The sequence below is a fragment of the Gymnoscopelus braueri genome (assembly GCF_963280865.1).
Source record: "Gymnoscopelus braueri genome assembly, chromosome: 21".
Classification (NCBI taxonomy): Eukaryota; Metazoa; Chordata; class Actinopteri; order Myctophiformes; family Myctophidae; genus Gymnoscopelus; species Gymnoscopelus braueri.
This window is the reverse complement of record NC_137623.1, coordinates 35,330,775-35,356,321: the sequence shown is the minus strand read 5'-3', so window position 1 is coordinate 35,356,321 and position 25,547 is coordinate 35,330,775. Positions and strand designations below refer to the sequence as shown.

General features: G+C 43.3%; 1 protein-coding gene across 1 annotated transcript in view; it reads right to left on the bottom strand.

Moving 5' to 3' along the window:
• Positions 1–251: 251 nt before the first annotated feature.
• LOC308076971 (GTPase IMAP family member 7-like) overlaps positions 252–25,547 on the bottom strand; it is a gene marked incomplete at both ends in the record, with an annotated part of 96,035 nt that continues 70,739 nt past the window's right edge. Inside the window, one exon of the mRNA XM_080417496.1 lies at positions 252–355. Within this exon, the coding sequence (XP_080273622.1) occupies positions 252–355 (104 nt within the window). The remainder of the gene's footprint in view (positions 356–25,547) is intronic.

The following is a 25,547-nucleotide window of genomic DNA, read 5'->3' as shown; positions in this document are numbered from 1 at the left end:
ATCGTCGGCCGATGGTCCTCAGAAGCCTACCACTCCTACGTAAGGACGAACGTCCACGACCTGCGCAACGCCCATCTCCACCTAGGCCGACCGTAACCGGCGCTCGTTTCCTAGCCTGTCCGCCCTGGAAGGGGGTCCCCTCCTTCGCGATCCTTCCCGAGGTTTCTTCCTCCTCCATCCTCCCCGGAGGGAGTTTTTCCTCGCCCGACCGAGGTTCCAAGGACAGGAGGAATCACACGACAGTTGCCCGCCTAGAAGCCACCGGCTTTCTCCAGGTCCCGGCCGAGGTACACCCCACTGCCCAGCATCCCGTCCACGGACCGGCCGAAGCCCTGGGCCAGGATGGACTCGGCCCCTTGCCCGGAGGTTACATGGTACATGACACAGTTTCTACCAGATTTCGGAGCTGACCCCGAAACCAGGGAGGTAGCCCGAACCGCAAGCAGCTCACGCTCCTCGCTCACCCGGACGCCACCCGTCTACACCTCCCAGCCTTTGCCACCTTCAAGCCAGCCTTTTTGGGGGCAGTGTCGGAGCGAGGGCGACAGACCGCTCCTGAGCAGACAGACTGCTCCCAAGCAGAGCAACCGCGGCGGTCGCCTGGCTCGCCCCACCTCGGGCTCCCCATCAATACACATACATTTCATTGTGTTCAATAAATGCTGTTTAACTTGAGCAGAAGGTGTGGTCTCTTACTAGTGAATTTAGAATGATCCTTTAGTCTTAGTTTGATGGTTGAGTTAGCACAAATAGGCAATCTACAAGCTCACAACGCATTACATCATATCGCATTGATGTGACGCGGCACATTGAAGATCTGCTTTTTATTTTATTTTATTTTTTTACCCAAAATAGGGACACAAGGTCGAAAGCATTTGAACTTCTTTCAATTCTAGGGTCATGTAACACCAATGCATCACATCAGTCCAGACACTAAACAAACCAGGTGCGTGCCTAATATTATTCCTGTCACTGTTTGTCTCTGAGATGAGATGATGAGATGAGATATACTTTATTAATCCCCGAAGGGAAATTGAGGCGTTACAGCAGCATGATGTGATAAAAGAAATAATCTATTGTATTATTCCTGTCACCGTTTGTCTCTGCGTTGCTGGCTTCTTTGACTCTTTGTCTCTCTTGACGTGAAAATCCGTGAACGTGGCTTTGAAGGTTTGTGGGCCTCTTTGTCCCCTGCTGTGTGTATGTCATTCCTCCCAGCATGGATGCATGCTGCCCCTGTCTGTATACTAGCCTCCATCAGCATACCAATATCCTGAGCATCTCCAAAAAGATGATCATAAATTAATTTTGATATGTAAAATGGTTGTGACACGCAAGAACCACAAATTTGCTTATATTTATTATCAGCAGCCAAATTTAGACCTCATCTTAGCTGTCGTGTCCACACTCTGCCACACTGCAGGATCCAACCCGACCCACAATCTCTAATTATATTCTAAATTGTGGGAGTGCAGTGATATTTTACCCCCGAGATGTGCTTCTTCACTTGAAAAAACCTAAGCTAGAGTACGTACTGTACAGTATGTGTTGCTGTAATACAAATGAGATTCTCTATTTGGGTTAAGCTCTACCACATTACTGTTCCATCAGCGATGGGCTAGACCAGTGGTTTTCAAACTTTTTGTGCCCATGGCACACCAAGGCGCACCTGTATTCGGAGCAAAAAATAGCACATCTGCAAGCTCACAACGCAACACGTTTTTTTTTTTAAATGTGTGAACCATAATAATAATAATGTGTCTCTATATTGAGAAATGAGTGTGCAGTAGGCTACTGATGTTATGTAGTAAATAAAAAACATTATTCACGACTTTTTGTGTAGTTGTATATAATATTACAATACTCATGTGTGGTTGTCACACAATCACAAGGCAAGACAAGTGTGCCATGCCCCTCCATATAGTCCATAGCTCGACATGTCATGCAACGTGCACTTGCCCCCCAAAAAACAGAACTGGAGAGAGATCTTAACCCCCCCCACCCCCCCCCCCAATTGTCAGGAGGTGTATTCCCAATGAGTTCCTTTTTTCTTTCTTTTTTTGAATAGGCCCCTCCCTCAAATTTTGGTAGGCAATCATAGCCACTAGGAATGGAATATGGAAAATCGGAATGATAAATGTTTATCACATAGATATCAGAGATAATATGTACTGACTGGTCGGTCCAGTGGTGTCCGAGATTATCTATACACAGACAAATTGACAGACAAATGAACAGGCAGACGGATTGGACAGACCCTTTCGGCCTGGCGGAGATAATAATCAAAGTGCAACGCAGGACAGGTGGCTAAGCCTGAGAGACAGAGAGAGAGAGAAGTATTAGTAAGTATTCCAATAATAATATTGATGGTATTACAACAGCATCCAGTTTTTGGTTATATATTGTCTGCTGTGAGAGCAGAGAGAGAGAGAGAAACCAGTCTCACATACTGTAGATTGTGGCAAAGGCCACAATCTATGGGAAAACTCTCAAGGCTGGCTTTGCCACGACTGGATATATATGCTGCCATTGCATCAGTCCATAAAATCCACAAGTAGCTTTCGTTTGAAGTGTAGCTGCAGCGCTCCATCACATGACGGGACAATCAGCTGCTCCTACTCCTTAAGTGACAGCTGTGGGACAGGGAGGGAAAACTTCAAATGGGTTGCAAATCCACATCTGAGATGTGTTCATGGTGGGAAATATTTTTTTGTAGCTGCTCGGTGAGTTGGTTGAGTTGTTTAATTATTAGACTTTTTCTAATAATAACTCACTATAGGATGGAACGGTTCACAAAGTTCGCGGTTCAGTTCGATACGATATGTTGGGGTCACAATTTGGTGCTTTTTCTAAACAAAAAAAAGAGAAATGGCCTTGATTTTACTTCATTGGGAGAGCCTCAGCAGCTAACATTAGGCTATGTTATCGATAGGAGGAGCAGCTGAGTTACTAAATGAGAATTGCTGGTACACCTTAAATCAGTACACCTTAAGGCCAGGTTAGCTCATTTCATCAGCTTGTTATAAAGTGGTAAATGGTGCATTTATATAGTGCTTTTATCCAAAGTGCTTTACATAGATTGTGCATTACATTCACCAATTCATACACCGATGGCAGAGGAAACCATGCAAGGCACCATCGGGAGCAATTAGGGGTTCAGTGTCTTGCTCAAGGACACTTCGACACCAACTCTAGGGGAGGCCGGGATCAAACTGGAAACCTCACAGCTTCCATCCGGCCACTCTACCCCTGAGCCACTGCCACTGCCGTTATCTCTGTGACATCCAGGCCGCGAAAAGCGATTTTAATTCAACTAGAAGTTCGAATGATTTGATGGCAGGCACGCACTCCATCGAGTCCTTGCCAATGTGCGTGTAGAGTTTGAAGTCGGTCAGTCCCATTTATGCGTAAAACAGACAAACACACACTGAAGCATAGGGGTCTAAATAGACAGGGAACTATAGACGCAGGTGAACTCAAAATACAATCAACACAGGATAGGCTGGGGCAAACAGGACACAGGTGAGTAGGTTTAACAATAATCAGGGTGGTTAGACAAGACAAGTAACATCAAACGGTAGACAGGAAAAACAAGAACACTACTACAAAATAAGACACAAAACCCCTGGGGAACACAGAACTACAGTACAAGACCTAAACAGAAACACAGAGCTATACAGAAACTAACAAGCAACATCACTGAACAGATAAACCAACAGGAAACAACAGAAGAGAAATGTCCAAAAACTAACACAAACAGCCAATGTCCAATAGCTGAGGATCGGGCCATGACATCACCTTGATTAGAAATGAGAATTTAGTGTCCTGTACGATTCTGTGTAAGGCTACTTAAATCAACGAGGACTCTCTTGTGTTGTTTTTTTAGCCATTCAGAAGGCCTAGTGCGTTGTTAAATCAATGAATAGGAATAGCAGAGTGATAAAATATTATTTTACTAAATAAAAAGGATTATCAACTGCCCCCTTAGTCACTTCATGCTGGCGCTGGGCCCGGTGACATCGTCTCTGTGGAAATATGTTGGTTTTAGAGCCCATGGATATAATGCAGGTGAGAGTTGGGCTGGTGAAGGAGTCTCAAACCACAGCAGGAGCATTTATTCACTGACAAATACTCTTCTCCCTCACCATCACACACGCTCGCTCTGTCGCTCTCGTCCACAAAGGTGTTGCAACATGCCTGACCTTGTTTTGGCTGCCTCCGAGTGCACAGCAAGTCATTGGAAGTTGATAAAAATTCAATACGAATACATGTATCGTTACACCCCTAATGTTCACCCACGATAATGTTGTTTGCCTCCAAGAATGCATGAAGCATATATGTGTATTTAAAGTGTAAATACACACCTATTTAGCTGTGTATTTACACCACTTCTCTTTGGCATCATGCTCACATCAAAGATGCCCCCACCCTCGCCACGTTTAAAACCACACTCAAAACCCAACTTTTCAGACTTGCATTCCCTATCTAATCCTAATCCCCCCTTTTTACCTTTACTTCCATAGCTTTTCATCCTTTAACTTGTTTTTCCTAATAAAGTTGTTTTATTTTGTTGCTGTTTTGTAAAGCGACTTTGAGTACACAGAAAAGTGCTATAAATTGTATGTATTATTATTATTAGAATTAGTCTCAGTACCAGCAAGGAATTAAGTCATTACAGTATTAATGAAGGAGATAATATCAGTCCACAATCTATATGTATCCTAGGGCATGAATATAACGTGTAAGAGAGTGCTACATGCAGCCATGCACACCAAGATTCAATAATTCCCCCTGTTTGAGCAGTTCAGTCAGACAACTCTTAGATTGGATTAGAATATATATTTATTAGCAATATATATTTGCAAGCTTGAGCATGGTATAGAAAACAAGAGGAAGCATAGTTTGGCATCAGGCCTCTGAATCCATTCATTCCCTGTAAGGATAACATTTTAATGAATGTTACATGCCAATTAGCATTTACAGGGAATGAATTAAACCCCCAAAGGGATCTAGAAACAGAGCCTACAGGTGGATGCCGAGGAGGCGGGTGGGATGACTTCATGGGCGGCAGCAGGTAAGCAGCGAACGCGGTAGCAGGATCTCAGCAAACAGCAGCAGCAGCAGTAGTAGCGACACACGTCAGCTCAGCAAGACAGGGCAGCCAGAGTGAGCAGGTAACAACGCAGTACCTATAACCACCCGATCAGGAGGAAAGTGCATGTGACTAGTCACCTGATCGGTTGCCCCAATCCCTTGAGTTGCCTGGCCTGAACTAGCTCCGTAAACTGCGCCTCATTTATCTCTTCCCCTATATGTCCCTCTCACAGCATCTCTTTAAGGCCTTCAACTTTGGGTGTGTGAGATTCCCGTAATAGGTTGTAAAAACATGATGTTTTCCCTGCGAAACGCCACTCCTTTTCCAGTCCCTCCTGTATTTCAGTTCTAGATATACTGTATCCTATGTGGTGACATGTATAAGACCTAGCAAAATACAACCCTGCGCTTGCAAGTATTTCCAAAACTCCTTATATTATTTGAGAACATATACTTTTTTCTCAGTTGTTCAAAGTGCATAACTTGTAATCAGCCCTCTTCTATTAAAATCGTCAAACTCTGGGCATTGATGAATATTTCCAGATAGCAGGAGGCATATTGCTACGATAACATTGCTTGCATCAACGTTGTTTTTGTTGTTGTTTGGAATTGGATCTATCGTGGTTGGAGCCCAGCCAAACAGGGATAAGCCAGGGTGTATCGTCTCTACCGGACAGAAAACTTGTAACTCCATATTTCATCATTTTATGTCTTCCTTAGACCCTCAACTGGGCCAGGAAAAACTCCAGGAGGAAAAAAAAAAAACATGATATGAGAAATTAAAAGGAAAAAACTTCAGGAAGGATAAAAGAGAGACTTCTAGTGGTGCCAAGTTGGCAATATGAGGGATATCCAGGGTAAATATGGTTCCCAAGTCAGTTAGTCTGACACAGGTCAATTGAGGACACGCATCCACAGCCAGGAGTGGAAGGGAACGGCACGGCTGTCAGTGGGGTCATTTGCTGTTAGATTTGGTGGTGTCCGACACAGAGCATTTGAGGACACACGGCTACAGCTGAGAGGAGGAGGAGGAGGAGGAGGAGGAGGAGGAGGAGGAGGAGGAGGAGGAGCAGGTTCTCAGTTGGAGAACGCTGCAGCCTGGGATGCATTGTTGCACATGGCAAGTGGAGGACAAAGAACTCAACCCCAGCACTTGAGTCGAAGTATAGATATACTCCTGGTGAAATATCACTCAAACTACAAGTGAAAGTTGCTTTGTCAAATTTGTAATTGAATTAAAGTGCTGGCGCACTTTATTTTAAAAGTATTCAAAAGCACACATTACAAAGTGCATTTCCGTTTTACATGTTATCTGCTATAACATAGTTTCTGGATAAGCACTCATAAGTGCTCAATCATAACGCATTATAAAGCTTTTTATAATGGTTTATAAGGTCAAGCATTATAATAACAATAGTGGCCACTCACTTTTGGGGCATTATAATCATTTATAATGCATTATAATCAATCTTATAATATATTATGGTGTGATTATAAATCACTATAAGTGGTCATTGGGTGCTTTAAGTTATGTGAAAAAAAAGAATTAAATCTATGCAAGAACATAGAACATTATTTCTGCCTACACCTCTAGGAATGTCAGCACTTTACTTAGATAGTGAGTTAGTAACTGAAGCTTAACAGAATAATTTAGAACATGGGGAGAAAAAATGCCAAACAGACGCATAACGAAGTGTTTAAAAAGTGTTTGTCTGAGATAATTGTTTATTTAAATGAGTCTGAGCTAATTGTTTATTTGAATGAGCAAAACATTAAAGCTGCTGTTTTTGCAGATTAATTTCACAATTATTTTCTTTATTTCTGTATATCTGTATTTTGTTCCAGTACTTCGTGAATATTCAGTCTCCATGGAGAAAAGTTGAATCTCCAAAAGCCTCCGGCATAATATGCCACTCTCAGCTGAAAATTTTGGTTTTTGGTTTTTTTTCTACACAACTGGCCACCTCATTGTGGCTTGCCTCGTGCTTGATAAAAAGAGAAAATGCTGACGGTGCTTCCCCCATTGGTTTAATACCATCCCGCATAAACATACAGTAGGCCTGAAAGGTTCCACGATGAACTTTTATTTTGGAGGGTTTTCTGTTTTTGGCTGACAACGATGGGGGCCGAGTTCCAATTACGATCCTATACGTGAAAAGTTTGCTTATCCTTGGCAGTGTTTTGCCGTCTCATAATGAGACCTACTGTGTGGCTCTAATATACTGGTTGCCTGTACCAGGTGTCAATCTTATTCTGGGGAATTGATTGGCAGGAGCGAGGGAAAGCGTTTCCATCTCCCGAGGTGTTCAAAAGTGCTACGCGCAATCATGTGCCCATTAGCTTGGTGAGACAGTGGACTGTCTCTGTAGACACCCCTACTACTGCTCTTCTGCCTGTTGAGGCCGATTTCCCCCAGCTGTAGATGCAAATAATTTTTTTTTGTGTGCAACTTAGGAACAGATGGAACCTTAGTCAAGCTTATAAACTACAATCCTTAAAAAAAAAATATGAATTCAACCTTAAACCAAACGTTCTTTGGATTATTGTATGGTCTTCGGTAAGGGGTTTTGTGTTTTTAGTTTATTTTGTTTGTTATTTTGGCCGTGTCCTTGACATCTGTATTTCCACAACCAGCATTAATAAATTCCCTTTTCTGACTGGTTTGTCATGCTTGGGGGCATGGGAAGCGAAGGGGAGAACAAAGTTTGTGTTGCCCGCTAGGTTTCCTCCAGGCCATGGCGTAACAGCTACGCACCTTGTTTACATGATCTGTTGCCCATGTGGACTCATATATATATGCATGTAGTTAAAACATCTAGAGCCCTTAAAAATAAGGTTGAGACAAGCCCAGAGGATATGCACTTGAATGCCAATCGCAATGTGGAACTATGACTATGCAGAGACAATAACATTTTGAGAAGACACACTTTATATCCATAGCCTACATCCTATTGTAATACAATAGGAAGACTTAGAATACAATCCGAGGTTAAATGTATTGAATTGTCCGAGTGGGTAGTGTTTCCACTGTTTACCTTTCACAGGATGTACACACACACACACACACACACGAACGAGCGCTCGCACACACGAATGCGCGCGCGCGCACACACACACACACACACACACACACACACACACACACACACACACACACACACACACACACACACACACTCACACTGTGGCGATCCCACCGACCTGTGCCCACCCATTCTGGTCAGGTTGACACCTGTACTGTCTACTATATACAGTAAATGGGCATGTGCATCACTAAGATGAGTGGGAGCATTTTTTTGTGCTGGGCTTCAGTTATTCTACATTTTTTAAATCTCATCCCTGCATCTTCCACTTGGACGTGCAGATGATTAACTGCCTACTAGTTGTTTTCTCACAACAGCTTGTTATCATACTTCCGCTTGTTTATCGGCAAGGTCTGTATAAGAAATAATTTCCTCCCAATTCAATATTCTATATGAGCTACGGAAGTTAAAGGAACTAATGTACTGTATATGTGGTATTTGGAAAATGACCTCTTCACATATTTGCATTGAAAGTTGTTCTCTCTCTCTCTTTCTTCCATTTATTCATGCTCAGATATATTAGAAATTTTCAATTTCTCTAAAAGAACCTCCGTGTTAATTGAACTTCCTCTCCTCATTATGCACATAAAATAACGGGGTTACTTGGCACTGGCAATGCTAACAAGCACTCAGCCTCAGCCAAGGTTGCGTATACTGCAGCACTGTGACGTTGGGTGAGTTCTATCTCAGAAGTCTCCTGGGGTTATGCATTCCACTGCTCCTTTTATTTGTTGCTGTTGATAATGGCATGCATTGTGTATGGAGAGAGAAAGCTAAAACATTCTTCTAATAGCAGCTTCCTTTTATGCAGGGCCTTAAAACCACTTTCAACCTGATCCCTATCTTGGGCATGTCATGGCAAAGATGGCGTTTGTTTTTCTTCAGAAAATTGCGAAAATACCAGACCTGCAAGGTCACTTTAACATTTAAAACAAGGCCGGCATGCCGTCAGAATAGAAGCGGACTTGAGCCCCAATGACGCACGCACAAGCAAGGCCGCTTTGCTGAGTGGTGCGATGTCCACTTCTGCTGACTCAGTTATCCTTACATGCGACGTGACAGGGGAGTCTGTGAGTTTGATGCTTAGTCAGATGTTGACCAATTCGTCACTGTAGCGTGATCTGGGTGTGAGAATGCATTGCACCTACAGTAAGTTATTATTGGGTACTTCTTTGTTGTTGCGGAAAAATACTGGTATACCCTTTTTTGCGGTTACACAGAATCAAATGTGTTATGGTCATCATGATTCACCGGGAGCCTAGATGGCTTGGTTCTGGGTTTACAATAATTTATATAAATATTTTCGGAAATATGTATGGGGTTTCTATCTGTGGCACCAGACAACGGCCACCACTGCTATGCCCTATTAAAGGAGAATTTTGCCCCAGGCTTTTTCTTACCCTTATTTGAGGTGCATGTTAACTCCCCATAAGAGTGGTCCAGGAGCCCAAATTCACAACGAGCGATGTTGTCCATTTTGGCGGACCCCCACCGCAGTTCCGAAACGAGACTTCTGGGTGCCATTGTGGTAGACGATCTTCTGGAAGTCTTGCGAGAAAGAGATTTCTCGGTGGCTCTTGTGTGACAATAATACTGCAGTGACTCCCGTGAGGTCCTACACGACACATATATACTAGAAAAAAGTATTTTCGAGCGATATTAATCGGTTTACACCACTACTCCCGTTTCGGGAACTGTGGTGGGGGTCCGCCAAAATGGACAACATCGCTCGTTATGAATTTGGGCTCCTGGACCACTCTTATGGGTTGGTCAACCCATAGAGTTAACAACCTCAAATAAAGGTAAGAAAAAGCCTGGGGCGAAATGCTCATTGTAGGCCACTGGCCACTGAGTTAGGCTGAAGACGTATCCTACATAATAATGGAAAATGACGTTGCATATGTGTCCTTCAGCTAAGCTGATTTCTCAGCGTGCCATTCAGCACCAATGACCTTTCTCTCAGATTGAATTGGCTAGATTTGAATCCATTATTTTCACCCCCATTAGTCATCCATTTTAGAATGTCACCTGCAATGACAACAGACTCCACTGGCCTGACCTTGTGGTAATAAAAGGCATGTGGACTTGATTTCACACACCTGTACTGCATGAAGGTGGCAGGTGTGATGTAGCAGTGTGGCTTCCCTACAGGTGCCTGTTGAAACCCAGCGCACGTAATAGATGCTTACACAGCTCGGTGGGACTACGGCGCTTGGCTCTTTAACATGCACATTCTATCTCAGCCAGCAACTATCAGTTAAGGCTGGGGAAGGGGTTTGTAGATGTTTTTTTTTTACGGCACCCTCTGTTCTTTTGGGTTATGTCAGGGGAAAAGTGAAGTCAGATTTATGTGCTCTGTGCTCTGAGCAAGCAGGTTTGTCGGAAGAAAATGTTACCAGTAACTAGGGGAAGGGATTTGGAGAGTTTTTTCTTTTACTACACCCGTTGTTCTTTTGAGTCATGTCAGGGTAAATTAAAGCAAGCAGGTTTGTCGAAGGAAATGTTTGACACAGTACACAAAGGGCACAACTACAGGTGCAAGTTATGACAAAGTGTCCTACAATAGATACTCAAAATCTCTGTACGCCGTCTGTACGTAACTCAAGAAACATCCAACCGACTGCCCCGGGCGCGTGTGTCACCGTCACCCCGAGGGAGTGCCGTGCCTGGCGTCGGTCGGCGGTTGTCCAGAATGACCGAACTTAGCCAGACTATATCACTGCGTGGATATGAGTCTGGTGCTTCCACGAGGACGTTTTTTTTCCCCAAGGGGCGGGATCAAAACAATGGCCCTCGACGCAATTGGTTAGACCTACAGCCAACTACCAATTACAGTCTCCCATATTTGAATACTGGGCCCTGATTGGTCACCCACGTCTTCTGGAGCAGGAAATTGATTCTCTGTATGGAGCGGTGCCGGACCCAAATCGCAGAGTTTTTTTTTGCACTCGCAGATTCGTCTGGTCCCAGGCTTGTAGATCCCACAACAGCTTGTAGATCGGCAATGTTTGCTACTTTAGTGTGACACTGTATGATGAAGTAGGGCATTCGTTTTTTAATTAAACAGTTGAAATACGGAGATACGTGGTTTCTGCCAGCGATGATATGCATCTATGTATTAACAAGGGAACCAGGAGACCTGGTACTGCCAGACCCCTAGTGGTTGAAATCTGAATGGCCGGACTTCGCATGACGTGTGTGCAGAAGAAAAGAGGGACAGGACAGGAACAGACGACAGACCGACCGACCGACAAAGCCTCATGTAGGCCGACCCCTTGGGTCTGGCAAAAATATATATATCTACACCAGTACAGCATAACCTCATACCTGTTATATGAGGCACTTAGTGCAGTGCCCATGATCAAAGTACTTGGAGGCCATTCTATGACGTCAATAAGACAACGTCTTATTGATGACATCAGGGATCTCCATATAGGCCCCTATGGGCATAAAATTGACTGACAGCGCTGAGGAAGACGGATTAGGTTGAAGAGCGTCCGTTGCTCTGCCTGGGTGAGGTAAATAAAACTATGTGAAAAGGACATTTATTGAGTGCTGGCTGTCTTCTCATAAAAGTGTCTTTGACACACAGACACAGATTTTTGTTGCCAGACCCAGGGGGTCAGGCCTACATGTGGCTTTGTCGGTCCCCTTTTTCTATCGTTTTCGTCCATATATGGACGAAAACGTTTTCTTACATGTCCCTCTTTTTGATTGGCCAAGCTTAGCGTGACGTAGTTTAGAAACCATTCAGACTTCCGGTAATTCAGATTTCAACCACTAGGGGTCTGGCAGTACCAGGTCCCCTGGTTCCCTTGTTTTATTTCACCGGTGTGAAGTAACTAAGTACACATACTCAAGTACAGTAATTGAGTATTTTTGGGCGGTGTAGCCGCCCCTATAAGTGGGGTTGGGACATCTCATTAGTATTAGTTTCCTGCACTGTGATTGGCCCAGCTGGCCCAGTTAGCTGTACTGTGGCTGACTCTATTGGCTGACTCTATTCAGCACTGTGATTGGCTAAAGCTAAATAAGATTATGGACTTCCAAAAATCCATTTTTTTTGGAAGTGAGCTTCCATCACTATGATGACCAATAAAGATTATTTTCAATAAATGTATTTCTTTTTTTAAGTGAGCTTCCATCACTATGATGACCACTGTGATGACCACACCAATAGTTTTACTTCTAGTTCACTACATCTCAGAGGCAACTATTATACTTTTACTCCACTACAATTATCCACTACAATTATTTGTAGTGGAGCCCTATATTGACTTCAGCTATTTTCAAATGAGTTTATACATTTTGAAAACAAGAAATGGAAGATTTCTGCATAATGAGTACTTTTACTTTTGGTATAGTAAATGTTGATGCCAATACTTTTGTACGTTTACTCAAGTAAATTCTGAATACCGGACTTGCACTTGTAACAGAGTATTTCTGCATTGCAGTATTGATACTTTTAATTAAGTAAAAAATAAATAAAAAACGTTATTTTTCCACCACTGAGCGTTCTCCTGAAGGGTTTGAACATAAAACCTTCCTCCCAGTCCCTGCTTGGACTTTTTAGTGAATATAATTTCATCACAACAGTCTCTCATTCCTCCTCCATCTTCACCTTCTCATCCACAATGAGCTTCTACATTCTATCCCCACTCTTTCACCCTCTCTCCATCACCGTCCTGCTGTCCATCCAGATTTGAGGAATGCTGATGTCATCAACAGTGGAAGCCACGCCAATATTAAACCCCACAGTTTATTATTTGGATGTGCTTTGTCATTTTTGTTTTTAATTTATTTCCATTTTGTGTGGGCTGTTGTTTCTTTTCTCTTTTTTTCCTTTCTTTATGTGGGTTTGCCCTTTTGTGTATTTGTAAATATAGTTTTAGTGGGATATTATTTCTTTTCTTTTCTTTTCAAGATCGTTTTATTATTTTTTTAGTACAAGGCCCAGGGGCAAGCATAATGCACATACATTTTTATATCGTATCGCAAAAGAAGACTGAGAAAATGTACATATACTACATTCCCCTATCCCACCCTCCCCCCACCCTCAATCCCCAGGACAGTTGTAGGCACAGTTGTAAGAGAAAATTTGAAATAAAAGGAAAAAACAAAGAGGCACGAAAATTGATCAGAGCAGATAGAATAGGAAAAAAAAGCAGATATAAAAAAAATTAAATAAAAATAAAACATTTTGGGTTTGCTGTGTGCTGCAGTCGCAACAGGCATACGCCACACTATGCAACCTGAGTGTTGTGGTAAAAAGTCATGAACGGATCCCAGGTCTTATGGAATTTTTTCTCTGAGCCGGCTATTGAGAATCGCAACATCTCCAATTTAAGGCAAGACGAACAAGCCATTGAATGAGCACGGGCGGGGCAGCATCCTTCCATCGGAGCAGAACAGCGCGTCTGGCAAGCAACAGGGCGAAGTCCACCATACGGCACTCTGTACGTGTTAATGTGAGATCTTTCCCTCCCACAGTACCAAACAGCGCAACTAGGGGGTCTGGGTCTAGAGTTCGGTGTAAAATAGTAGATAGGGTATTGAAGACACCTTCCCAGAATGGTTGTAATTGCGCACACATACAGTATTGGTGGATGAGGGTTGCGTCAGTATTGTTGCACTTGTCACAGGTAGGGGTTATGTCAGGGTATATACTTGCAAGTTTGGCCTTAGACATGTGAGCTCTGTGAACTATTTTAAACTGAATTAAACAGTGCCAGTTTTCCGCGGACAACGTGGTCCCCAAATCATGTTCCCAGTCAGCTATTATCTTGGCCATGGGCGCAGGCCTCAAATTGGAGATTATGTCATATAGTGTTGATATAGCGGCTTTGGCCATCGGGTCAAAAAGGAGAAATTGGTCGATAGGATTAATATTGGGCTTTTCGGGGAAGCCAGGTACCACAGAGCGCACGTAATGTCTGGCCTGCAAATATCTGTAGAAATGTGACCTTGGTAGGTCGTACTTTCTTGAGAGTTGGTCAAAGGAGGCAAAATGCCCATCTACAAATAGATCTTTAAACCATTTAATACCCTTCCCTTGCCAGTTGTTAAATGTCAAATCTTGCAGCGATGGGACAAAGAGATGGTTAGAGGCAACAGGACTCACCAGGGAGAGGTCTCTATAATTATAGGTTCTTCTGAACTGGGCCCACACTCTCAAAGTATGACGCACAACCGGGTTGACTATAGAGTCAGGCATCGGACGGTCAGGCGGTGCACCGAGGAGAGCCGGAAGCGACAGATATTATTTATTTTACTGTTGGGTAACCATGGCTGCCAGTTCCCACCTGAGGTCATGTGGGAGTTCCCACTGCTCCAAACTGTACTTAATAACTACTAGCTTGCATAGCGTCTTCAGACTAGGACTTAAGTCTAATATGTACAGGTGATTAGATTCTCCATGTCCTCCAAAGAGGATGATACGATCTCCCACCATGCAACAGCGCATATACATCCTTGAACACAGGCCTTTCCCCTTGGGCTCAATCTTCTTCCAGGAGAAGGTCTGTGGATTTAATTTCCACATATCATTGTAATTTGGGTTCCGGTTATGGTGGTTACGTCCACCAAATATGTACAGCTCTCCTTTGTAGGCAAAGGCTGAGTGATAGCATCCTTCTGTATGAAGTTGTTCAGAAGGCGTGCTCAGCCAACAGTTTGTCTCTGTGTCAAACACTCTGATGTTATAGACAGGCCCCTGGTCCCCCCAGCCCCCAAATACAATCATCTTTGTCCCGATGATGGTGGCAGAGTGACATTCTGAAGCAAGTGGCGGTGTTCCTCTGGTTTTAATTAAAGACCAGACCATTGTGGTGGTGTCCAACTTGTAGATGTCATTGGTGCGTCTAGTCTGTGTCAATCCTCCAAAGATATACATGATCTTCTCCAAGACACAGGCTGAGTGGTTTGACCTCTCCTCTGGAACAGTCCCAGAAATCCCCGGCTTCAACCATCTGTGTGTGTCCACATCAAATGCATGAAGCACATTGTAGTTCTCCCTTTTATTGTAGTTATGCCCTCCCCAGATGTAGATGATATCTTCTATAAGCACAGCTGTGTGGCCCCAGAGCAGGGAGGGAACGTCATGGAGACTTTCTTCTCTTCCAGTTGTCACCGGTGGTAACTTCCTCCAGCATAAAGACACTGTGTTGAAGACGAACACATCAATCTGAGGATCATCGTTCCCTCCAAAGGAGTACAGCTTGTTTCCCACGGCAACAGCAGCATGACGGCCTTCATTTGGTGCTTCATTGAGATGAACGGTCCACTGCATCATTTCTCAAACCAGCAGTTTAGAGCTGATTCATTCAGTCTTCTGTAGAGGAATGGAGTTCTACTGTTTGTGAGACCACTTATATAGGTGCAGCGGCACAAACATCATGGAAAGTTTGTCCAATCCATGAAGCCGATGCCAGTTGTTCTACCATACTGTATAATATACAGTATTATGGTCAATTGATCACCATAGCATCGCCAGCCCAGGAAGGCTCTGGAAATCCCTGCGTTATGCAGCAGAAAATTTTTATTAAAGTTAAGGTAGGGTGACCACCCGTCCCGAAATTCGCGGGACAGTCCCGAAATTGGACCCTCTGTCCCGCGTCCCGCACAAGCAGGGCAATGTCGCGAAAATCTTTAAAAAAAAATTATTTTTTTTTCTTTAAAAAAAAAAAAAAATGTTCATTACATTTTTAAGTTAACTTGCAATACCCTCTTATATCTGTGAAATACTATTCTTGGATAAATGTAATTGGTCAATGCTGTATGTATTTGTGGAACGCCATTGGTTGGGGGGGAGTGGGGGGTGGACCAAAAAACAACAACATCCGCGACTCCGCGTCCACACTCCACAGGTCACAGCTGACAGGCAGCTCACGCACACACAGGTACAACAGTGCGGACTAGTGTCATCGCTGCGCGGCAAAAATGGAGGAAACAGTGGAAACTCCTGCTGCTAAGAAAAAAGGCTCTGCTCATATAACAGAGACTGGGAGAGTAAATATACATGGTTGATATCTGTGTCAAACGACCCAAACAAGGCAGAGTGTACGATTTGTCGTCGGAACTTCACTATCACCCATCCGCCCAGAACCGCGGAAAAAAAAGAACCCAATCCGCCCAGAACCGCAAAAAAAAGTCGCATGCAAGCAGTGGTGGAAAAAGTACTCAAATTCTTTACATAAGTAAGATACTGCAACATAGAAATACTCTATTACAAGTAAAAGACCAGAATTCAAAATGTACTTGATTAAAACATTATTGGCATCAAAATGTACTTAAAGTACCAAAAGTTAAAGTACTAAAATGTTTGAAAATACGCGTCGCAGCTTGTAGATCGGCTATTTTCAAATAGCCTACATATAAAATAGGGCTAAAGTGGTTAAAGTATGTTTCATAATATCATAATTTATATCTGAAAAGTAAAAGTAAATGTTTTGCCTCTGAGGTGTAGTGGAGTAGAAGTAAAAGTATTGGAAATTGGAAATACTGAAGTAAAGTACAAATACCTCAAATTTGTACAGTACTTAAGTAAATGTACTGTATGTTACTTTCCACCACTGCGTGCCGTGCAAGCATGCGTTTTCCCCATACACACCCATTCATTCACGTTGCACGCTTCAAAACCACGTGACTTCCATAGGAAATTAATTGAAACGACCGCGGCCCCGTGTGTCCGACACATTGTCGTGCGTCTATGTGTGAGTGGAAGCACTGAGGCAGGACTGTTATTACTCTGTTGAAAGACCCCTCTCCTCCCTCCCCACTACACCCCCTTCAATCTAATCATGACAAGGCTACAGCGACTCAGCGAGAGCAATGGTTTTGATAAGATACATACAATTGCCGCCCTAAAGAGCTTTCCTCACTACTGTCTTTGAGTAGCTACCCGTGGGAGTTGCTTTTCTTCAGGTTCATGGAGAGAGGATATATTTAAAAATAAACTATTATGCTTTCTTTATTCGGTTAATTAATGCTCTTACCTATTTTTCCAACCCTGCTCAGTCACATGCACCGAGGGAGGCCGAAATGATAAACCTTGAAAGAAACAAATCCGTCGTCTGAATGCACTGTGCTGAAGTGTGTTATTAACCTTTTCACACACACACACACACACACACACACACACACACACACACACACACACACACACACACACACACACACACACACACACACACACACACACACACACAAACTATCATAGATTCCTTTCTCTCTTTTCTTTCATTTTCCTCTCCTGTCCCTGACCCCCTGGCAGCCCGCTGTGGCCATGGCACAGCACTTTGAAAACAACTGATGTAACGGACTGCCAAGAGATGCACTGAGGATCTGCAATGTCTCTGATCAAGGACATTATATTTGGTCAGACTAACCTCTTGACTATCAAGACAATGTAATGGCAAAATAGAATTTCTATTTTATTTTTAATAATTTGTTTTGTCACCGTTCAACCGGATATTTAGAATCACTGTAATTCCAAATGAACCATGTGGCCCTCTCCTTTTTTCCCTAGTCTTAACCAACCAACCATTTTTTTCCGAAAATGGATGATCTACAAGCTCACATGTCACAACGTGATGCATTATAAGCTTGGTGGATGCTATGTAGTGTTCATATATGGTTAACCACTTAAACCCCAAGATTTGTATTGTGGGGAGAAAGTCCCTGAAAACAGCCGATGAGCTTGTCGATCGGCTATTTTCAGCGAAAACTTTCCCCACAATAACGGAAAACAGAAAATACACCAGTTTAGAGTCCCGAGGGACTGTGCTCAATATGGGCTTTAAGTAGTTAAAGAAATGGGTTTAAGTAGTAAAAGAAATGAAAATAAATGGGTTTAAGTAGTCAAAGAAATGACATTTACAGTATATTTATACGTCGATATTTTGATCTGCACAAGATTCTGTCGCGGAAAAAGTTCACCCTGTCAAAGAACGTTCAGATCACACTCTCACAGGAAGGGTGTATGGCATCTCACGGAGAAGGCAAGATAAAACATTTCGTACAGTGACAACAATATGCAGATACGCTGTAACAAAGGTATGCAAAAGAGCACGGGGCTCTGTGGGATTAGCATCTGCACCACGCGCGTTGCACTTTGCACATTAGCATATTTCCCTCAGCATCGGTTGCATGAAATCATTAAAGGTGTGATTAGACAGAATCACATCCAGAAGGTGTCATTGCATCTCACAGCCAACACCAGCGCTACTTCCTCTCTCATAACTGATAAACAACACAACACTCCACCCCCTCCCTGCTCAGGCCAACTTCAGACAATTAAGTGATATGAGCACGCACGCGTGCACACGCACGCACGCGTGCACACGCACGCACGCACGCACGCACGCACGCACGCACGCACGCACGCACACCAAACAGTTTCTACTATTTACTATTTATTTTTGCACATTACATACAGTTTCTTACACACAGTTTCTAGTATTTATTTTTGCACACATCTAAACAATAATACACAAACATGACAAAGACAACAAATACAGTGCAGGGAGAGGCAGAAAACCCAGTGGGCTTATTTGAAGCATCCAACAAATTAATGTTATGATTTCCACAAGGTTTAGAGAACACAGAAGTAACATACAGACTATAATGTGACTTATGTGGATGTATTGATACACACGCACACACGCACGCTCGCGCTCGCGCACACACACACTCTCGCACTCGCACACGCACACACACACACACACACACACACACACACACACACACACACACACACACACACACACACACACACACACAGAGAGAGATAATATATACACATCCTCATTTATTCCCGTCTTACTTCTTCTCTCTCTCTCTCTCTCTCTCTCTCACTCTCTCTCTCCATATATCTTTTGAAATGCTTAATTGGCATGATAAAATATGCCAATGAATACATACATATTACATTGCCAAAGCATACATATAACATAAAACAAGTCATAACACTACGTATACAGATACAACAAGTGAATAACATCTCTCTCTCTCTCTATCTCTCTCTCTATCTCTCTCCCTCTTTTCTGCCTCATTAATGGTGTCAAAGTAGAGCTAGTGGTGTGATTAATCCTGTCTGGCCAGATCACTCCTTAGCGTCTTTGTGTGTCATACCATAATGGACTCAAGGGGGAGGGCACAGCTCTCCATCCGTTGGGGAGTTGGGGGCACCAAGGTCTACATTTCTCAGTGGAAGTGTAGGTAGAACCACAACCAACCACTGCAGATGTACTAGTTACATTGTATTGACCTACAGATTAACACAGAGATTCATTTCAAAAACATTATATTAAAATTAAGTTCCGTATTGCAGCTTTAACCACGAGGGAGGAGGATCTCTCCCGCTTAGATAGACTTCAAGTAGCCCTGTTAGCCAAGCCTTTCATCTCGTACATCAAAGGGTAGACAATAGATGATAATCATAAACTGTTATTGTCCTCCAAGACGACTTTCAACACGTTTGTCAACAGTATACAGAGGACAGATGCTCTTTGTACTGTGCATGCGTGTGTGTGAGAGAGAGAGTGTGTGTGTGTGCGTGCACATGGGTAGCATTATTTGGTTTCTGATCCGGTCGGGAGCGCGTCATCAGTCGCATCATCAGGCGGCAGGAACCCACGGCCGGAACCAAGGGTGCCAGTATCACCCAAAATAATTCCCCGCGATCAAGGGTGTTATAATTTTAGGGCCTACCCAATAAAACCCTTGATGCGGCGTAGTTTAGCTTATAGGAATAGTTTGTTTGGTACAGTATATCCATCCTTTATTCCAACTCGTAGCGACTGGCGAGACTAAACAAGTAGATATACTCGATTGAGCATTTAAATGCTAACAGGGAGAACCAAAACAAAAAGGGGCAGAAAAACCGGAACCTGCACCCGGATCCACAGGGGTTTTTTTCTGTAGGCGTGGCCTAGACCGGATCACACGGCCATTTAGAAACGAATACCAGGCTTTCCCTCCGAGGTGGAAAGTCTGGTGACGCGAGGTTAGGTTTGGCGCAGGGTTCTTAGTAGAGTCCCCTCCCCCTGAAAACAAATATATTAAAGAGCTGAATATATGGCTTATCCTGGAACGACCCGCCGGCTGTCCAATGAGAACACCCACAGACACACCACGTCCCTGCCGCCTCGTCACCTTCCGTCCTGACCCATTCTCCTTCCTCGTCATTAATTAGGTTAACGAGCACCGGGGTGCTGCCTGCTCCTTGTACATCCCGTCCCGCTAGACATCCAGATATGATGGACGGGTCCTTTATAGGGTCATTACTTCTCCTAATAAGCTCTCTAATTACAGGTCATTACAGTGGGGGAGGAGGTCCATTCACCCACCACCACCTCGCACTCTCTCTCCCCCCCCCTGGGATCGTGGACCATGATGCACCCTGACAAGCATGCTAGGCCCTGCGGCCAGAAAAGGGACACTTTGGCCAGGAGCTCCAACTGTTAGCAGGTGGGAAGCCGGCATGGGAGGGTGATCAGTGTCGACTGCATTAGCGTTTCCTACAGGTTGGTCGGCAGTGGTGGAAAAAGTACTCACCTTTTTCACTTTAGTAAAAGTATCAATACTGCAATGTAGAAGTACTCGGTTACAAGTAAAAGTTCGGAATAAAAAATGTACTTGAGTAAAAGTACAAAAGTATTGGTATCAAAATGTACTTAAAGAATACCAAAAGTAAAAAGTACTCATTATGCAGGATGTCCCATTTCACAAGTTTTCAAATATATAAGATGTCAAAACATCTTTTGAAAATAGCAGATCTACAAGCTCACAATGCGTCGCATCGCGACGCACTGTGAGCTTGTAGATCGGCTATTTTCAAACGGCCGAAATGTATATCGGGCTGAAGTGGTTAATGTATGTTATGTAATAATAATCTAAATCTACTAAGTATCTAGTAACTATCATTTTAAAATAATTGTAGTTGAGTAAAAGTACAATATTTGCCTCTGAGATGTAGTGCAGTATAAGTAAAAGTAGGGGAAATTGGAAATACTCAAGTAAAGTACAAATACCTCAAAATTGTACTTAAGTATAGTACTTGAGTAAATGTACAGTTACTTCACACCACTGTTGGTCGATAAACGGAACGCTCGCCCCGAAACACACTTGCCCCCATTTTTTGCGCGGAACTCTTTGCGAGCCGCCGTGCTGAACTTGGTAAAGTCCGCTTCAACCGACTCAGCGCCTGCCTATTCAGCAGGGAATGGAAGTTTCACCCGTCCTCACTGTCAGGTGAATAAAAGTGGCTGGTGACTCCATGTGTATTGTTGGAGAAAGTGTGGTTACCCACCCCAGACCAACAGTAGGGGTTGGCAGTGACAGGGACTATAATACACATGCAGGGAATTTCGCAATGACTTAACTGGGGAGAAGAAAGAAAGAAAGTTAGAAAGAACGAAGGGCCTATAGCGTCTTGATAATATCAAGACGCTGTAGGCCCCCTGATGTTGGCACTCAGTTAGATAACCTCAGGCAATGACTTAATGCCGGTGATTGTTACATACCCGTAGCCCTATTTAAACACAATGAGAAAATAGCAAATCTTATTTTGATAAACATCAAACAACAAACTTAATATTGAAATTGGGATTTTCTGACGGTGCGGGGAGAATGTTGGCAGAGAAAAAGTCAGGCGCTGCAGACGGGCCTCGCCGCCGTTGGTACGGTACGCATGCATCCATTCTGTGAACCGAGGTCGCTAGTCTTTTCTGTTTAGATACCTTTATACCTGGACAAACTTCAGTGTCACTCCTCAGCCTTGAATTTCATGAAAACACGCTTGACATGCTGAGTTCCTTCAGCGGGGAGATTGCTTGCGGTGACAGTTGAGCTCGTGCTGATCAGTCCGCCATATCAGCCCTATAGTCTGATAAGTTATCAGCCCTGTGGCCGATATGGCTTATCTGGCTCTACGTCCTTTTATCACTCCTCTCACCCGGGGCTAATAAAGGCTGTGATAAATAATACAAATGTAGCCTGGTGGTCCAGAATGTGGGATAATATTGGCTAGTTGTTTGTGAAGACACCTTTGTACAAGAATGACAGTGACAGTGGAATATTCTTAGCCTGGTAAAGCCCCTCCCTCCGGAATTCTCATTTCCATCCTGAAATAAAATACAAATGAGATTTCTGGAGGGAGGGTTTACCAGGCTAGAATATTCTCACATTAACCACTTAAGCCCTATATGCATCTAGCTGTTGGCAAGATACTGATGATAAAACTGTCTGTGTACACGATGACCACAAAAAAAAAAGGAGAAAAAAAAGATATCACACACATAACACCCCACAAGTATTGTCAACTTCGACCCGCAAGTGAGAAGCTCACAGTGGGCAAGTTGAGGCACAGCTGTTTACAAAGCAGCTGGAAAAATCAATTGATCAGCCCCAACGTGTCCGAGGTTCTGACACACGAAAGCTTAAGGTCAGTGAAAAGAGGTGGAATTGCAAGGCCAACGTCGGTGGCCAGTGCCATTGGCTACTGGAGCTGTGTGAAGAGGTGCGTATGTTGTCCTCTTGGATGCAAGGTTCAACTCAAGTGTACTATTACTCCTCTATCAAAACGCCCCATTTTAGAAAATGTACCTATAATTAAAGTCTTAGCGATGAACTAATATAGTTATTTGATTTAGCAGTCTCAGTCGGTACGTGTGCACGCATGTGTTTGTTCAGTGTGCACACCGATGCGTGTTTGTTCAGTGTGCACACACCGATGCACGTTTGTTCAGTGCATGTATATGTTGTTAGATTGGTGAGTAGTGAAGGAGGGGGGTCGTGAGCCCAGGCCAAGTCTTTTTGGGGGGTCGCCAGCCAAAAAGGTTGAGAACCGCTGCTATAGACCACCATAGACTCTATCTTCGAAATCGGGATCAGCATCGGACTCCAAATTGTGTCATCGGTTGGGCTCTAGTATAAATACTGTATGTGTACAGTATATGTGCCTGCAACCTACAGTATGTCTGTCCATGTGTGAGAGTATCCGTGTGAATGTGCGTTTTGTGCGTGTGTGTGTGTATGTAAAAAAGAAAAACATGTCTGTGCCCAGACATACATTTCAGCCTAACTGATCTACAATATTACAGCATTTAGATAGGCTTTTTTTTTTGTTGCCATTTGCCATTTGCCATACAACAAAGTATATAGGATTTATAAGCCCTATCAAAATAATTTCAAAAATAGGCATTCTGAGTTTGCAGATCTGCTATATTTTTTTGTAGATCTGCTATTTTTTTTTAAACCTTTGAACATTTTCATGAAGAAAGACATGCCCAAAATATAGGCTAGGTCCAGAAAGGTTAGTAGTGTAAAAACATCAGGACACATCTGCTGCATACTGTAGTCGCCGACACCGATGTTGTCAAAAACGGCAATTAATGACCGATATAGCTGGCCGTTATATAATGGTTCTAATGTGTACACACAAGCATAGAGTCTGGATCTCATTTAGTTCTCACACAATTCAATTATACTATGTGATGGGCAAGTGGGCATGCCTGCACTCTCTCGCAGGGGCCTTGGCGTTATCAAAATCTGTATTAGTCAGGGTGGGAGCTGTGGTGAAACTCACTCCCAGCAGTTTCCCCAGAGATGAGCTCCTGCTCATCTTAGCTGCCCCCACCGATGGCCTTATCACCCCGGAGATCCCATTACAATTACAGCAGGACACTCAAGAGTGCAGATATAATTAATTGAATTATTAATAAGCCGGCGGCAAGAGAGAGTGGAAGAGGCTTATGACGTCCCACCGAAGGTTTACTGCCTTGCTTGTTTGTAAATACTGAGAGAGAATTTGTTTTCGGCCACAGAGGAGTTATTACTTTGAAGTCATAATTCCGGGTTGATTGTGTGTCATAAAATGTTGTCCTCTGGTGGCCAAGTGTATCTCATTGACATCCATCGGATCCGTCAAGTCAAGTCGTGATTATATAGCAGAAATTACATCTTACAGGCAAAAGGGACAAGGACACTTAAGGACCACTTCACCCATTTTCAACACATCTTCATATAATTGCACCTCACTAACGCTCTGTATAAGATATGACACCATTTCTGTCTACTCCGTTTGTGTCTCAGAGGAGGGCTGTGGACAGTTCAGAAACCAACAGTAACAATTATCGTTTGGTCATCTCAAAGCCGGATGATGTCTATGTCTATGTTTGTCTTGTGTATGTATGTTTACTGTGTCTTGGAGTTTCTTATTATCTGCTGTAACATAAATTGCCCAGTTTGGGACATAATAAACTTGAACTTGAACTTGAACAACATTTCAAACTTTTTTTTTTCATTTATTAATGCGTAAAGTAAGTAAGTAATCAACACACGACACCTTCATGTGTTATTGGTTCAAATCTGCTGCTCAGCCAATCAAAATTAAGAAATGGGAAACTGACCCGGAACAGGAAATGTTCATGCCACCTTCTGGAAAAGGGAACTATTGTTATGCGCAGAGCTATACAGTATGAAGGTAAGCTTGAAAATTAGTGAAGTGCTAATTTAATGTACCTTGCAGGCTCTAATACTGTCCGGGCTCGTAATTCTCTGCAGATTGAATGAGTAAAGCATCACAATGAACAATGCCAGGGTTGAGAATTTATTTTCCATTGGGGGCACCCATGCAATAAAATCAATCAATGCATCCACTTGTGATACTGCTGAGCACTTGGGATAAAAGCGTCCACCCAATCGCATGATCAAGTAACTGTCTGAATGCAGTCGGATAGTGTACTTGCTGGAGGAATGGTGCTTCAAGTCTGCCAAAGCACGCTGTTAAGAGTTGGAATAATAAAGGGCGGGCCGGGTTGTAAACACGCTTGTTTCACCAAATCAAACTCTTCCATTTTTACCAAGTCAATTACAGAATTTAGGAAGAGGTTAAATGAATGCAGGATGCCTCATGCTGTATAATGCTGTGGCGCTCTTGGTGCTGGGGATCTGTTTCCTGCTGTAGTTGACGTCGTGTTCCTCTGCATGTCTCCAGGCACATCCAAGGAATATGGCACCAGGGCAAATGATCAAACATTGACATTCAAATCAAAGGGGAGATAAACGCAGTGTGCAGCAGTAGAATGCGGTCATACATATTCAATGTGCCAACAGATCCAACGCTGACATGAATAGGTACGTATTGATTGCGCTGACCTCCACTACCCCCTCACCAAGCTTTCTACAGATTATCCTCTGCAATCAGGCTGTATCAAAACAGGGGCCTTATTCTCTCCTCGGATTGCCTGCCTCTTAGACCTCGAGGCAAATCAAACTCCCACAGGCTTAAAGAAAAAGATGAGACCCTCCAGCAGGCACAAGCATAAAAACCTTTGTGCTCAGGGGCTGGGGGTGCTTCTCAACAGGGGT